The sequence below is a fragment of the Sorghum bicolor genome, chromosome 1 (assembly GCF_000003195.3).
Source record: "Sorghum bicolor cultivar BTx623 chromosome 1, Sorghum_bicolor_NCBIv3, whole genome shotgun sequence".
In the NCBI taxonomy this organism is placed as follows: Eukaryota; Viridiplantae; Streptophyta; class Magnoliopsida; order Poales; family Poaceae; genus Sorghum; species Sorghum bicolor.
Genome location: NC_012870.2, coordinates 63,060,280 through 63,073,988, shown reverse-complemented (window position 1 = coordinate 63,073,988; position 13,709 = coordinate 63,060,280). Strand labels below are relative to the sequence as shown.

The following is a 13,709-nucleotide window of genomic DNA, read 5'->3' as shown; positions in this document are numbered from 1 at the left end:
GTGTCCCCCTACAACTCAATTGATTACACATATCTGTTCTTCAGATTCAACATATTATGTATAGGCGCCTGTACCGGCGAACCATTCTTCGTACGGATGTTCAGGACTCTTTGATAACCATTGTTGTCAACAGCGTACCTAAAAGACTGTTACACAATGTTTACACGTTACAAAAGATAACAACACGATGACTTGCTTTAAATCTGCACCTGCCGGCGTATTGACGGTATTTAATCGATCTATGTAGACTTGCACGCCAAAAAAGTATTGGACTAAACTCAGGTGAAAATTAGTTAATTGTTCATCTGAATCAGAGTTCAAGTCCTCAGGGACTCAAATCTTTATTTGTGACTTCGGCCACAGTGAATAGGAGGAAAAAAACTCTCTCGTCTGCCCTACATCCAAAACACTTGTCTGTGGCTCTAGCTCATCTCTCAGAGCTACCGTGCCGCTGTGTATAGGTGGGGTAGGGGTTTGGAGGTTCTGATCTGGAGAAGATCTTGTTCTTAAGCTGGAATACCGAGAGTTGTCTAGCTATCATGGATCAGATTTTTTTAGTTCACCTAAAATACATGTGGATTATATCTCGTGTTTGTAGCTACAAGGAGCCAAATGAAAAATTTAGAGAGAGTTCCCTTGTTGCCATCGATCGAAACTTATAATAGATCCTTAGCAGCCATAAAAAATTATAGCTCTCTTGGTTGCCTTCAATGTGTAATTTTGATTCCTCCTCGACTTTGCCATGCGCATGCCACCACCAAACGCCTCCTCGACTTTGCCACCGACCGGACCGTGCCACCTACCAACGCCTCGACGGCGCCACCTATCGCCTCACCTTGGGCCTCACCGACCGGATGCCTCCTCCTTGTGTATAGTCTGAGGATTGTTAGAGAAAATTCAAGAGAGTGGTAAAAACTGTCTTTTCCCATCCAGTCTAACTGAATGTATAGCTGCTGTTCACAGTGATGGCGAGGAAGGAATAAAAAAAACAAATTAATGCCAAGGGATGCTATAATTTTTTATGGCAACTAAGGTACTATTTTATGTTTCGGGGCAACTAGAGAATTCTCTCTATTTTTTAGGCCCTGTTTAGCAGTCTATCAATTTCTGAAGATGTTTGGAGCTGTTTTTTTTTTTGCCAAACAGAGTAAAATAAAATTACTCCTTTGGTGAAATCCCTGAAAACATGCTTTTATAGAGCTTTGGGGTGGAAAGGAGAAAAAAATAGTGGCTTCACCTCACCCACGTGCATCCTGAGAGGAGAGATATCGCTTTGCCCTCATGTACGGGCATGCATGGCTACCTAGGCTCACGGCACGGGCGCGAGCGGCCATTGGGAGAGATAGCACGACGGATGCTCGTGGCACGGACACATGCAGCCACCGACGTGTGGCTGTCAAGGCTCATGTCACGGGACCGTGTGGCCATTGGCATAGCCGTCGAGGCTCATAACATGGTAATGTGTGTCCATTGGTGCGCTACTGATAGGGCTCGTGGCACGGGCATGTGCCCATAGGGGAGTGGTGGGGCATGGGCAGGTCGTGGTGCTGATGCAGGAATGCTATGGCGTTGATTGGCGCGAGGGCAAGGTTGGCTTGCGGTGCCAAGGGAGGGGTGTGGTGGCTGCCAGGGAGGGCTGCGAGGGAGGAAACGTGGCAACCGGGGGAGGACCACTGTGGAGGGCGCGCTGGCCACGAGAGAGATAGCACAGCGGATTAGGGGAGAAAGAAGATTGCTTGGAATGTAGAAAAAACAATAATAGAAAGAGAAGGATAATATGGTCATTTCATTTTTTCCTAATCATATGAAGTTATTTTGCCAAACATGGTACCATTACAGCTTCAGCTGTACCGCGAGTGCCGTTTGTGGAGCTAAAGCCTAGAAAAATAGCTTCACTCATAAAGTGAAGGCCTATCAAATAAGACCTTAGTGCTGTATTTTTTTTTATAAGCTACGGAAATGCCTTCCTATAGGTAGAGCTTGAATGTGGGACCCACCATTGGTGTACGGTTTCGACAAGGGGTTTGATGTTGACCTTGTCGTGTATTGGCCAGCAATTTGACTGATTAAATGTAACCAGGATTAGTTCACCATGTACAAATAACTGTAGATCAGTACGTGTGCTGCCTACTAGCTATAAATACATGCGCAGGGCTGAAGCGTGAAAACACACAACCAATACGGCAATACCACGAGTGCCGCCGCGTACTAGAGTATAGAATAGATGGGGTCGTCGGAGCGTCACGATGGCAGCGAGAGCGAGGCGAGGTGGTGTGCGGTGACGGGCGGCCGGGGATTCATGGCGAGGCACCTGGTGGCCGCCTTGCTCCGCTCCGGTGAGTGGCGCGTCCGGGTCACTGACCTCGCCTCTACCGTTGTGCTCGGCCCTGGCGAGATGGAAGGGCTCTTGGGCGATGCTCTCCGTGATGGCCGGGCCGTCTATGCGTCAGTGGATGTCTGCAACCTAGAGCAGCTTACAAAAGGTGATAATTGAAATACTTGATGTTAGTACTAATTAATATAGATCTAGTAACTACGGAGTACTATATATATTCGGGTGTCTTGGAACTATAGCCACACGCCCGACAGACTGACAAACAACCATTAATTGCTATGTTAATTCTCTGCTTCATATATATGCAATATAATACGATCAAGTTGTATAATAATAATATAATGTATAATTAATTAAGCTCAATATGTTGTATTCAGCCTTTGAAGGGGTAGATGTTGTTTTCCACACAGCCGCTGCGGATCCTAGCAAAAATGACTTGCAACTTCACCACAAGGTTAACGTGGAGGGTGAGTATTACACGAGAATAATCGTGACAAGGACAGTAGGAGAAAATATGTTGTCATTCACAGAAATAGCATAAAAAGGAGAACTAATTAAATGTACTAGTTATCTATTTACTTATTTGCCAACAAAAATTATCTATTATTGATTTGCTATACCAACACAGGAACGAAGAATGTAATTGATGCTTGCAAGATATGCAAGGTGAAAAGACTTATACACACCAGTTCTAGTGGTGTTGTGTTTGACGGCATTCATGGACTTTTTGATGTAAATGAGTCATTGCCATACCCAGATAAGGTTACTACATAAGCATTATATGCATATTATGATATCTTAGATATTAATAATCAGTCACACACTTAATGTTTTATACTACCTAGGCTGCATCTTTTCTCTTCAGCTAGCTATGATTCACAAGACGAGAAAGTTACCATTGTTTGATGGAGCGGACTAATTTTGGCATCTCGCCTGCACTATTTTTCTTAGAATATTTTCTGGTCACAAATAAAATAAAGTACAGTGTAAAGTCATGTATAGATTTTTGACGGCACACTTTTTTATTGGCAGTTTCCTGATGCATATGCACAAACAAAGGCAGGGGCAGAGAAGTTAGTCATCAAGGCCAATTGCATTAATGATCTTCTAACGTGTTGCTTACGTCCTGGTTCAATATTTGGCCCAGGTGACAAAATAATACCATTTTTGGATCGTCATGGATGGACACATGTAAGGGACTCTATGCTATGGTTAATATTCATTACAGAACTATCAAGGAAAAACAAATTATACAACCATTTTTAATTATAAACAAATTATAGCTATATTTATCATTCACACTACTAACCGATGCCCTCGCAACCTTGCATGAGTTTGTTACACCCAAATTTCAAGGACGAAATAGAGTGTATAAAAGACTCATGTGCACCCTAGAAATAGTCGCACACATAATTTGACAAATCTCAAATAGTACCATCATAATGTTTATTACATAACGGATAAATATTCATCACATAGTCTTAAATAATAAAGATAGTTCTACTAAAGAAACTTTCGACGGAAGCACCGCACAAGGACAAATGTCGATTGGTTGACTCCAAACCTAGTACTCATAACGTTAATCCTCATTCTAGTCATCTTCATTTGCATATCCTGAGGTGTTATGAAATAGCAAGAGTGAGCACATATCGTATTTAACAAGTATAACCAGGGGTTCATGAGGCTCAATTAGCTGACACTGGTTTGACTGTATTTAGCTTTTATATGTATATAACATGTTCATCATTAAATAGCAAATATCAAGGTAGCATAATTTATTCCAAAACCACATCATCAATGTAAGCATAATTAATTCAAAGCATAAATGATAAATAAATGATCATAATGACATAATAAGTGTCATCATCTTTAATGTAGATGTCCCCAAGGCTGCTTGTGTCCGTGAGCACAGCTAGTATACCAGTTTAAACACTCTGCAGAGGTTATACATCTTTACCCACAAGTCATGATTTAGCCTTTTGCCTGAGGTGATCAGCCTCTTAACCCACTACTAAGGAAGGTCGGTAGGGTTCACTATGAAGCTTTTAAAAGTTTGTCTAACAAGTTAGGGCCGCAAGGTTTCCAATTGACGAGCAGATGTAGAGCCCTCCTTTCAAATGGCACAATGACTCGCAGCCTATACACATAATGACAAAGGTCGCACTATACCCATGTCGGCAAGCCCCTCTAGCGCCCTTACCGTACTGAGCTAAAGCCAGAGCCATAATAGCTCTCATGGTTGCACTATCTATCTCGGGTGATCACGTATGTATAAGATCTCATATAGTTATGAGTCATCTTTTAACGTTCATTGCATAGTAATTAATCATCTTACAAGATCATGGATTAAATCAAGCACTAGCAAGAACTACCTAAATGCATATCCAAATAGGTATCAAGGAATTCAAGATAACAATCATCTATGATCTCACTAGGGTTGTCAAAGTGGACACATGCATACGATATATGTATTAAATGTGTAGAGGTAACAAGGATAATCTCAAGTTATACTTGTCTTGATCAAAGCTTTCCTATGATTCCTACTGATCGTCAAAAGATTGGCCCTGATCACCAATGTACTGCTCACCGTCTATACTCGATCATCAATCAACAACACACAAACATTTAGAGGCAATCATACACAAAGCAAACAAACTATAATTAGAACAGTACACTAATAATAACAAAACAAATATAAAAGTTTATAAAAACATTCTACGCAGCGCTACTATCACACAGACATAAAGATCGAAAATCGGAATTATAACGGTGAAGTTATAGATTTTCTAAGATTCCTATAGAAATATAATTAATTAAATAGTACCACGAAAATAAAAAGTTGTAAACTAAAAAAGCAGTGATACTAACATGTAGATCTCGAGAAGACGAATCTAACGCAATTTGAATGTGTCAAAACAGAGTTAAAATGAGTATTTTATAAGCAATTTAAATCAGTGGTAAAACTGTAAAATACCAGAAAACGTATTTTTAACTTAAGCCAAGTTATTTACGTTTTCAAAAATAGAAAACGTATTTTATGAATATGTCAAGGGATGGGGGTTCTATCTATAACTCTTATAAAGCTAAACCCCACTAGATGAATTCTCTCTTCATGCAAGGTGTCCACATCATTCCCCACTAAGTGACCCACTAAATATTCTATCTCTTCATGCAAGGTATCCACATCATTTCCCACTAAGTCCATGTCATCCCATATTAATTAAAAAAATGACCATGTCATCTATATCATGTGAAATACTTTAAATCTTTAATCTATTAATATACAAGTCATGTACATACACTTGTTTCATCACCAATTAATTCCTCGATAATGTAACCACATATTAGTTTTTGTTCTATTAGCTTAGCAAACTTTTACTAGATCTAATACAATAAAATACATGCAAGTCAAATTCATATGTATACACGTACATAATAGACTAAATATCATATAGTAATACTATGTATATAATGATTTATTTTTAAGAAAATCCCGCAGCAACGCGCGGGGAATTCACCTAGTTATAGAAAAGTTTAAGGACTCTTTAACAAACGTTACTCTGAAGGGGTAACTTCTAATCTGGCATGTAGATTTGAGATCCGACGGCCAGTAATAAAACTGGGGAGGGGAGGTAACCGCCGGTGGCCGGAATTGGGTCTCCGACGGCGGCGCCATGGATGAGGCTCACCGGAGCTCACCGAGTAGGTAAAACTGAGCTCCTAAAAACAAAAGAAAAATACCAGGGTTCGGGAAGCTCACCACGAACTAACCTATACGCTCAGTTCAAGCCAAGGAGGAGAGGAAAGCGAGCTTTGCGACGATGGTTTGAGCTAAATCGTCGGCGAAATCCAAAACGCAACGATGTCATGGCTAGGGCTCGGATTAGTTGCGTAGATGGAAAAGGAGGTCGCGGGGGAAAGAGTTGAGGCTTTATAGGAGCACGGGATGACCAAATCCCGTAGAAATCGGGATTGGAAACTCCCAGTATCCACCTCGGCCACGACGTGAGGAGAAGGGAGAGAGTTGACGCTGACAAGCGGGACACGACATTAGGGACTACAAGCGGAAGAAGGAAGGCGTGCGGCTGGCCGACTCTGCTAGGCCACGAGCTGGGTCTCGGCTGGGAAGGGGGTTAGGGGCCTTCGGGCCAAAACAAGTTCTGCCCCTTTTTTCTAATTTATTTCCAAACTAAATTTTCAAATAGGATTTGAATCAAATAGAATTCAAATCAAAAGCAAACAACACAACATAAAATATGCTCCAGCATGAATGCATAAACATGTTTGTAACCTTATGATTGATCTTATTTTCAAAAAAAAAATATTTATGTGCTAAATAATGCTCACAAAAATACTTAAATAAATCAAATTTAACCCTATTATTTCAAAATCAAATTTGGGATACTGAGTTATATAAAATCAATAAGAAAATGAAGATAGGAGAGGACAGAGGAGACTCATTTTTTGAGAGGAACGTGCATGCATTTGAGCAAGCAAGCCCTAAATCCTCTTTCTTCTTCTCCCCTCTGTTGCTTATTTTCTCCTTTACCTTAATACAGAGAGGTGGCAGCTGTGTTGGGCATGCCTCAGTCATGGGAGAGAGGAACAAGGAAAATAGAAAAGAAAAACATAAGAAAAAATGACTCAGTCATGGCTCAATGATGTGGCTATGTACTGTAGCAGATCTTTTTCTTTCTTAAACCTTGTGACAAGTGTAATTATGTCATCCAAACTTAAAGTTGTATAATGTGTAGTCAAATGTAATACATTTGATGTGAGCTCTACGTATCCATAACATCCAATTATCCATCTAAGAAACATTCAGAAAGTCAACTTTTGGCCTTCTTTTAATGTGTCCTATCAATTATAGAAAAATTATTTAACCCCTATTAAAACCATATTTATTCCTTACGTATTCATGAGTTTTACAACTAATTAGCTAAATAATTGCTATACATAAACTCTTTGTGGACCAAGAGAGTACAAAATATAACAACAATTTTCATGCAAACATGGCTCAAATCATTAATTGCAAAATAAACTCTTTGAGTTTAGGTCATATCTTATTTCTCTTTACAAAACAAGGCCTAAATTTCCATGAGCGATAAATACCAGTAATAGTACTACCTATAATAATACCAAATCAAGCAAAATAATACAAAACTATCATAGCTATCAATGGCATCATTAAGAATATTTAACTAGTCTAGAGCCAATAAAAGAACCAATAGAAAGGTTTAGGACTCATCAATATTTCTATAAACAATCTAACTAGCATAATATGCTACAGGTTACTATTGGTGATGGGAAAAATTGTGATGATTTTGTGTATGTTGAAAATGTTGTACATGGTCATCTTTGTGCTGATAAGACTCTTGCTACTATTGAGGGTGCAAGAACCAGTGGAGGAAAAGTATGTTCTTACTATTGAATTGGAAACACGTATTTCATGTATAATTAGTTACCCCATGACATATATTTGAATTTTCTAGGCATATTTTATAACTAATATGGAGCCAATGAATATGTGGGACTTCACATATCTTGTTCAACAAGAACTTGGATACAAAAGGTGTTCATTCTATGGATATATGCTTATACCTCAATAGAGCACTTTCTTTCATAGTATAGTTTACAAAATAGCTAGTCAATGTGCACCTAAATTAATTTCATCTATTTTTATTTTGTCCCATTTTATAGTACATTTCTATGTATTGCATTGGATGCCTAAGTTAAGTTGTAATCCTCTTGAAAATTGTATTTTAATTGTATTAATTTTATCGGATGTCTCCGAAGAGATTTAATTGTATTAATTTTGACAGTGCACGGGACATAGAACATTACTTATAATGGTACTATTTAACACCTTTGAAAAATTTAAGCTACACATAAACAAATTACTTATGAAGGCCTTGATTTACAATATTGGCATTTAAAGTTAATGCATTTCATATTTGAATGATTGTTGTTATTAACTGATATTGTTTACTTCCCTACAAAAAAATATGGGATACATACCTATATATTACAAAAACAATTGTCGTTCCCTATGATAATATATCCTTAAGTCTAAAAAATATTACCCATGATTCTAGTTTCTATATTTATGGTGCAATACTTTTGTTCAATTATACATCTCTATAATATTTACTTCTTTTTCATCAATTCTTTATTAGAACTATTGATTTTTTGTGAAGTGTACTTTATAAATATAATGTAGAGAAGAGGTTATTTTTATGCATTTATAACTTTCACCATGTAATTGATTTGCTTCTTAGTTTTTTCACTATTATTATGATACATATAATAGCTTGTCTTGGTCATGATACATATTTTATTTTGTTTCATTTGATTATATATTTTTCATACTTAGTAGAAATGATACAAAAAAATTCTCATTACTAATATATATGTTGAATGTTTTTTTAGAATGCCCAAGATAAGGATACCTACAGTTTTTATCAAGCCAGCAAGCTATGTAATAGAGTGGGCATATAGGTTTGTTTTCTCTAATTTTGGAATTCACCAGCCTCAAATACTAACACCAGCAAGGATTAGATACACAACACTCAATAGAACATTTATTTGTAACAAAGCTGTTGAAGAACTTGGCTACAAACCTATTGTGACACTACAGGTTCTAACTTAAACTCTTTTTCTATTATCTTCATAGTTTTCTCTGTTCATGTAACTCATTTTTATTTGAAATGTTCATACACTTTTAATTTTTGACTTATGATCTAGGATGGTTTAAAGAAAGCAGTGAAATTGTATATTCAGATGAGGAATAAAGATTTTTCTAAGAGAGAGTAAAGGTATGTATGAATTTTTACATCAATTTTCCATGTACTCTCATTTTTTGTCAGCCTTGATGTATACATCCTATAAGATTTACAATCTATAATATATATGTTGTCAATATTTTCTAACAATGTTAGATGACAACACAACTATACAAAGCACAAATTAATGAATACAAATATGTGCTTATGAGAGCAGAGAGCTAAGTACAAAATTATAATAAATTAGGTTGTTTTTATTCTACCTAGAAAATATTACACTATTACTAGAAAATTTGTATGATGAATAATAATTTTCAACTCCTTATTATAGTAGCGACCAAGATATCTATGGTTTAAGTTTGATATGCATGATCTTAAAATAGTGCTACCCTAAAATATTATAAAAATTATGAAGATAGCATCAGCTCCACTACTTTACTAAGAACTAAGATTTTTTTAAGAATTAGAACTGTATTTAGAAAAAATAAATTAGGGCTGATGGGTGAGCAACACATCATGTATGTAGTATGCATAACAGTATGCATATCTTATCATAGCTTTACGTGCAATATTATAATATTATAGTTATGATTGTATTGATTCTTGCTCTATCTGAGTTACACGGTCATGGATTTGTTGACATCTCATTTTTCTTACAGTTGTGATGTAAGACGACTCTACACAAAATGTCATAAGCCAAAGCCAGTGGTGATGATATCTCCATTAATAAAAATCTTGGGTTTGTATTATTTATCATATTAAGGAAAGCTATGTAATGGACTATAACACTAGTAGAAATCTCTACTTTTATGATGAATTTCTTAATGACGTATCTGAAACCATCATAGAAAATCACTTTGCATGAAGAATTTTTTTTGTTTTGTTATTGATAAGCAGTGACGATCCTGCGACCATCCATTTCAATGACAAAAACAAACATCATCACAAAAACCATCATAGAAGAGCGTAGGGTTTCGTCATAGATCACTCATCTTTGATGATCTCCTTTAAAACTGTGACAAACAGGGTAAACATCACATAACTAATTACACATCTATAACAAATAATATTCAATTTGTAACAAACAGCTTTGTCATAGATCTTCACATGGTACTTTCTCCATCTGACGTGTACCTGTGGGACTTACACTTACTCATTTGTGACACTTGCAGTTTGTCACAGGAGTTTCCGCTTGGTTCTTTCTCCATGTGATGGGACCCTTCTCTATCCGATATGTACATGTGGGACCTATAGTTATTTGTTGAATGCCAAATTTGATACCTTCTTGTGTGTTGATTTTTGGCGTCAACATTACTCATCCAAGGCGCTTGCGATTCGTTATAAAAGTCTCTGCTCGATCTTTTTCCATGCAACGTGTACTTGTGGGGCCCTCTCCATCCGATATGTGGGACCGAATGGCTAGCCTGTCATGTACCTATGGGGCCTTTCTCCATCCCAATTCGACCTATGGGTACTAACAGCTTGCGCGTCACTTGTGCTGGTGGACCCTTTTCCATCCGACTTGTGAGACCCGATGACACCTGCTCTATCTCCATCTGACTTGTGAAACCCGATCGCTTACATGTCTTGTGTCTGACGTGTGGGACCCATGGCACCTTTTGCTCCATCACCATCATGTCATGTTTACCTATGGGACCATACTACCTATGGGACATAAAGGCTCATGTGTCACCTGTTCCTGTGGGACCATTACACATCTCCGTCTAACCCGTGGGACCATGGCTGGCGTGTCACTTATACCTTTTATGCCATCCGGGTCTAATAAATTTTTTAAAAAATCCTCAACGCATGGGAGTCAAACCGAGAACCCAAAGGAAGGAATACACGGTCTTTACCATTACGCTTAATGCCTTGTTGTGTTGACATGACTTTGAAATTGTTATAGTATTAAATTTTCTATGGGGATGCCCTATATTTGACCTATATTGGATATATTCCCCTTCAAGTGGAAACAAATTTATGCTCATTAGACGAGTGGTGGCGGCAGAGGATCCCTGGTGAGCTGTGGTGGCTCAGGTGTCCTGTAACACCCTAAAAATTTCAAGTTTTCAAATTAGGAGAATTTGATTTAATTGTGTATTTTTGTGCCCATGAAATATAGGAAAAATAATATTTTTTCTTTAGATTAAAATTCACCATAGGAATTAACAACATGTTGGAGCATGTATGCCTTTGCATTCGATTTATTGTGATGAGTGGTTTGACTAGAGTTTAAAAGGAATTCAAATTTGGTTTTGAAAATATTTTGAAATAGGTTTTGTTTTTTTAAAAGAAAAGGAAAACAGAAAATGAAAGGAGAGAAAAGCTCTCCATACCTGGTCTTCGGCCCGAAGGCCTAGCTCTTTCCACCCCCCGCTCGGCCCAACTCCTCTACCAACCAGACCAGACCAGCAGCAGCTCGGCCCAACGCACCTCCCTCTCCTTCTCTTTTCTCTCGCTGAACACCGGACCCCACTCCCTATCTCAGTGACTCTTCGGGCCCATCTATCAGCTGGCGTCTTCAACCTCAAGCCGTGACCGGCTTGGACTCTGCCGCACCGCCCGAGTGAGACTCCTCACCGACTTGGTCAACGGCCGCAGGATTTCTCCGTGTTGGCTAGCTCCGCACGGCCGAGGGCCCCCACAAATAGTCGCCAAAAGATCTCGCCACCTCCCTATCCCCAATCTTAGCGCAATTCTCTGCCCTAGCCAAGACGCAGCGGCCGCCAAGATCGCTATCGATATCGATCTTCTGTTTCATCGTGTCTCCGTCTCCGTAAGCCCTCCACCGAGCTTCGTGCCATCATTGCGAAGTCGCTGAGTGCTCTCTTCCTCTCCTTTGTGCTTTGGTTTGGTCTCTTTCTTATCCCGAACCTTTGCAGGTTCTGTCCACCGTTGTTTCGCGTCGCGACCTCGCCCTGAGTGTATCTCGGTCTTGATTTTGACTTTGGTGAGTCCGCAGTAAGCTACTCTATCTCCCTGTGCCTTTGATTCCATGAATCGTGCTCTAAATCGCCGGATTGACTAACGCCGGCGAGGTTCGGCCATGGCGCCGCCGTGATCCCCTCCCACTCCGACCGGCCACTCTCCTCTCTCCCTCCCCGATCTGTTCTGGACCGTCCAAATCTTGATCAACGGCTCTGATTAGAACTTACCCCTTCGGGGCAGTTTTTGCTAAAGAAACCCTGCACTTTTTAAATATATAACCCGCAGTCCAAAACGCACTTCTAAAAATACGCTTTCCGATTTTGAAGACGTAAACTCATTACTCAGTTTCAAAGTACGTTTTCAGAAAATTACAAGTTTGCCACTGGTTTTATATTGCTCATAAAATATTCGTTTAACTCCGTTTTGACCCACTCAAATTGCGTTAGAATCGTATTCACAAGATCTATATGTTAGTCTCACTGTTTTACAAGTTTACAACTTTTTATTTTTGTGATCCTATTTAATTAATTACTTTTTCTAAAGAAAATCTTAGGAAAATCATAACTTCTTCGTTATAGCTCCGATTTTCGTGATCTTTACGTTTGTGTGATCATAGTGCGATGTAGATTTGTTTTATAAACTTTTTTTTGCTACTGTTGGTGTATTGTTCTAATTATAGGTTTGTTTGCTTTGTATGTTTGCCTCTGGATGATTGTTGTTGATGTGATGACTGAGTTTAGTCGGTGAGCTTTTACGTGGTGATCAAGAAGCAGTTTGTGGAAGGTTTGGAACTAAAAGAAGGATCTGAGTTTCAAGGCAAGTATAGCATGGGATCATCCTTGTTTCCTAATAACTTTAATCACACCATTCATATTGCATGTGTCTCCTTGCTAAGGATTTCCTAGTTTTGATCTTATACATTGTCACCTATGGTTTTGCATTGAGTAGACTATGCTAGTGCTCCACTAAAACCATGATCTTGTAATTTGATTAATGGAATATGCAATAAACATTAAAAGAGGACTTATAGCAACTTTGGTAAAGAGGGCTGGAGCATTGGGCTATTCTATGGTGCTCTAGTTTCTCTCTATAAGAACTTATCTGTATATGACCATCCAGGACTTACAGTACAACTGTGAGGGCTCCATTGCTCTGGCTTTAGCTCAGTATGAGGACCTTTTCTAGCTTGTTAGAGGTTACCCATGTGGTGCAAATGGGGAATAGCAGACCATGGATTCCTGCGGGTGGATCACACGGACTTACTAATAAAACCAAGCGGCCCTAACTTGTTAGACGAACCTTTAAAAGGCTTCATATTGAACCCTATCGGCCTCCCTAAGAAGGGGGTTAAGAGACTCATGACCTCGGACGAAAGGGTAAATCACAACTCACAGTGAAAGTGTACAACCTCTATAGAGTGTAAAACTGATATATCTGCCGTGCTCACGGTCACGAGCGGCGGACCAATACAGAATAAACAATCATTAATGGCAAATTATTAATGTTATTATTGTTAATGTATTGTTTATGCTATTCTTTATTCATTTTACTTGATCATGAGTTTACTTTGGGACTTGACAACTTGATGCTACTCATATGCTAAAATTGTGACAACTAAAAGCTACAAGCAGTTGAACCAGTGTAACACCCCGGAAACCACAAAT

The 13,709-nt window shown here is 38.6% G+C and overlaps 1 protein-coding gene across 2 annotated transcripts; it reads left to right on the top strand.

Annotated features, from left to right (window-relative positions):
- LOC8077069 (3beta-hydroxysteroid-dehydrogenase/decarboxylase) lies at positions 2,188-10,486 on the top strand. Of its 2 annotated transcripts, XR_002454037.1 has the most exons (10): positions 2,188-2,483; positions 2,713-2,802; positions 2,964-3,097; positions 3,368-3,526; positions 7,626-7,748; positions 7,828-7,907; positions 8,765-8,972; positions 9,080-9,150; positions 9,777-9,856; positions 10,290-10,486. XR_002454037.1 is itself a non-coding variant. In XM_002467670.2 (9 exons), exons 1-8 carry the CDS (start codon positions 2,225-2,227, stop codon positions 9,146-9,148), a joined length of 1,122 nt encoding a protein of 373 aa, XP_002467715.2. In that variant the 5' UTR covers positions 2,188-2,224; the 3' UTR covers positions 9,149-9,150; positions 9,777-10,273. The 2 variants fall into 2 exon arrangements, 1 of the variants encoding a protein (XP_002467715.2); XM_002467670.2 differs by lacking the exon at positions 10,290-10,486 and having other exon boundaries at positions 9,777-10,273.

What these genes read in the sequence shown, in the direction of transcription:
- LOC8077069 (XM_002467670.2), top strand. Translation starts at nt 2,225, where the DNA reads ATGGGGTCGTCGGAGCGTCACGATGGCAGCGAGAGCGAGGCGAGGTGG. An exon ending in CATTGCCATACCCAGATAAG is followed by an intron (nt 3,098 to 3,367) that starts GTTACTACATAA and finishes TTTTATTGGCAG; the next exon opens with TTTCCTGATGCATATGCACA. An exon ending in AACCTATTGTGACACTACAG is followed by an intron (nt 8,973 to 9,079) that starts GTTCTAACTTAA and finishes CTTATGATCTAG; the next exon opens with GATGGTTTAAAGAAAGCAGT.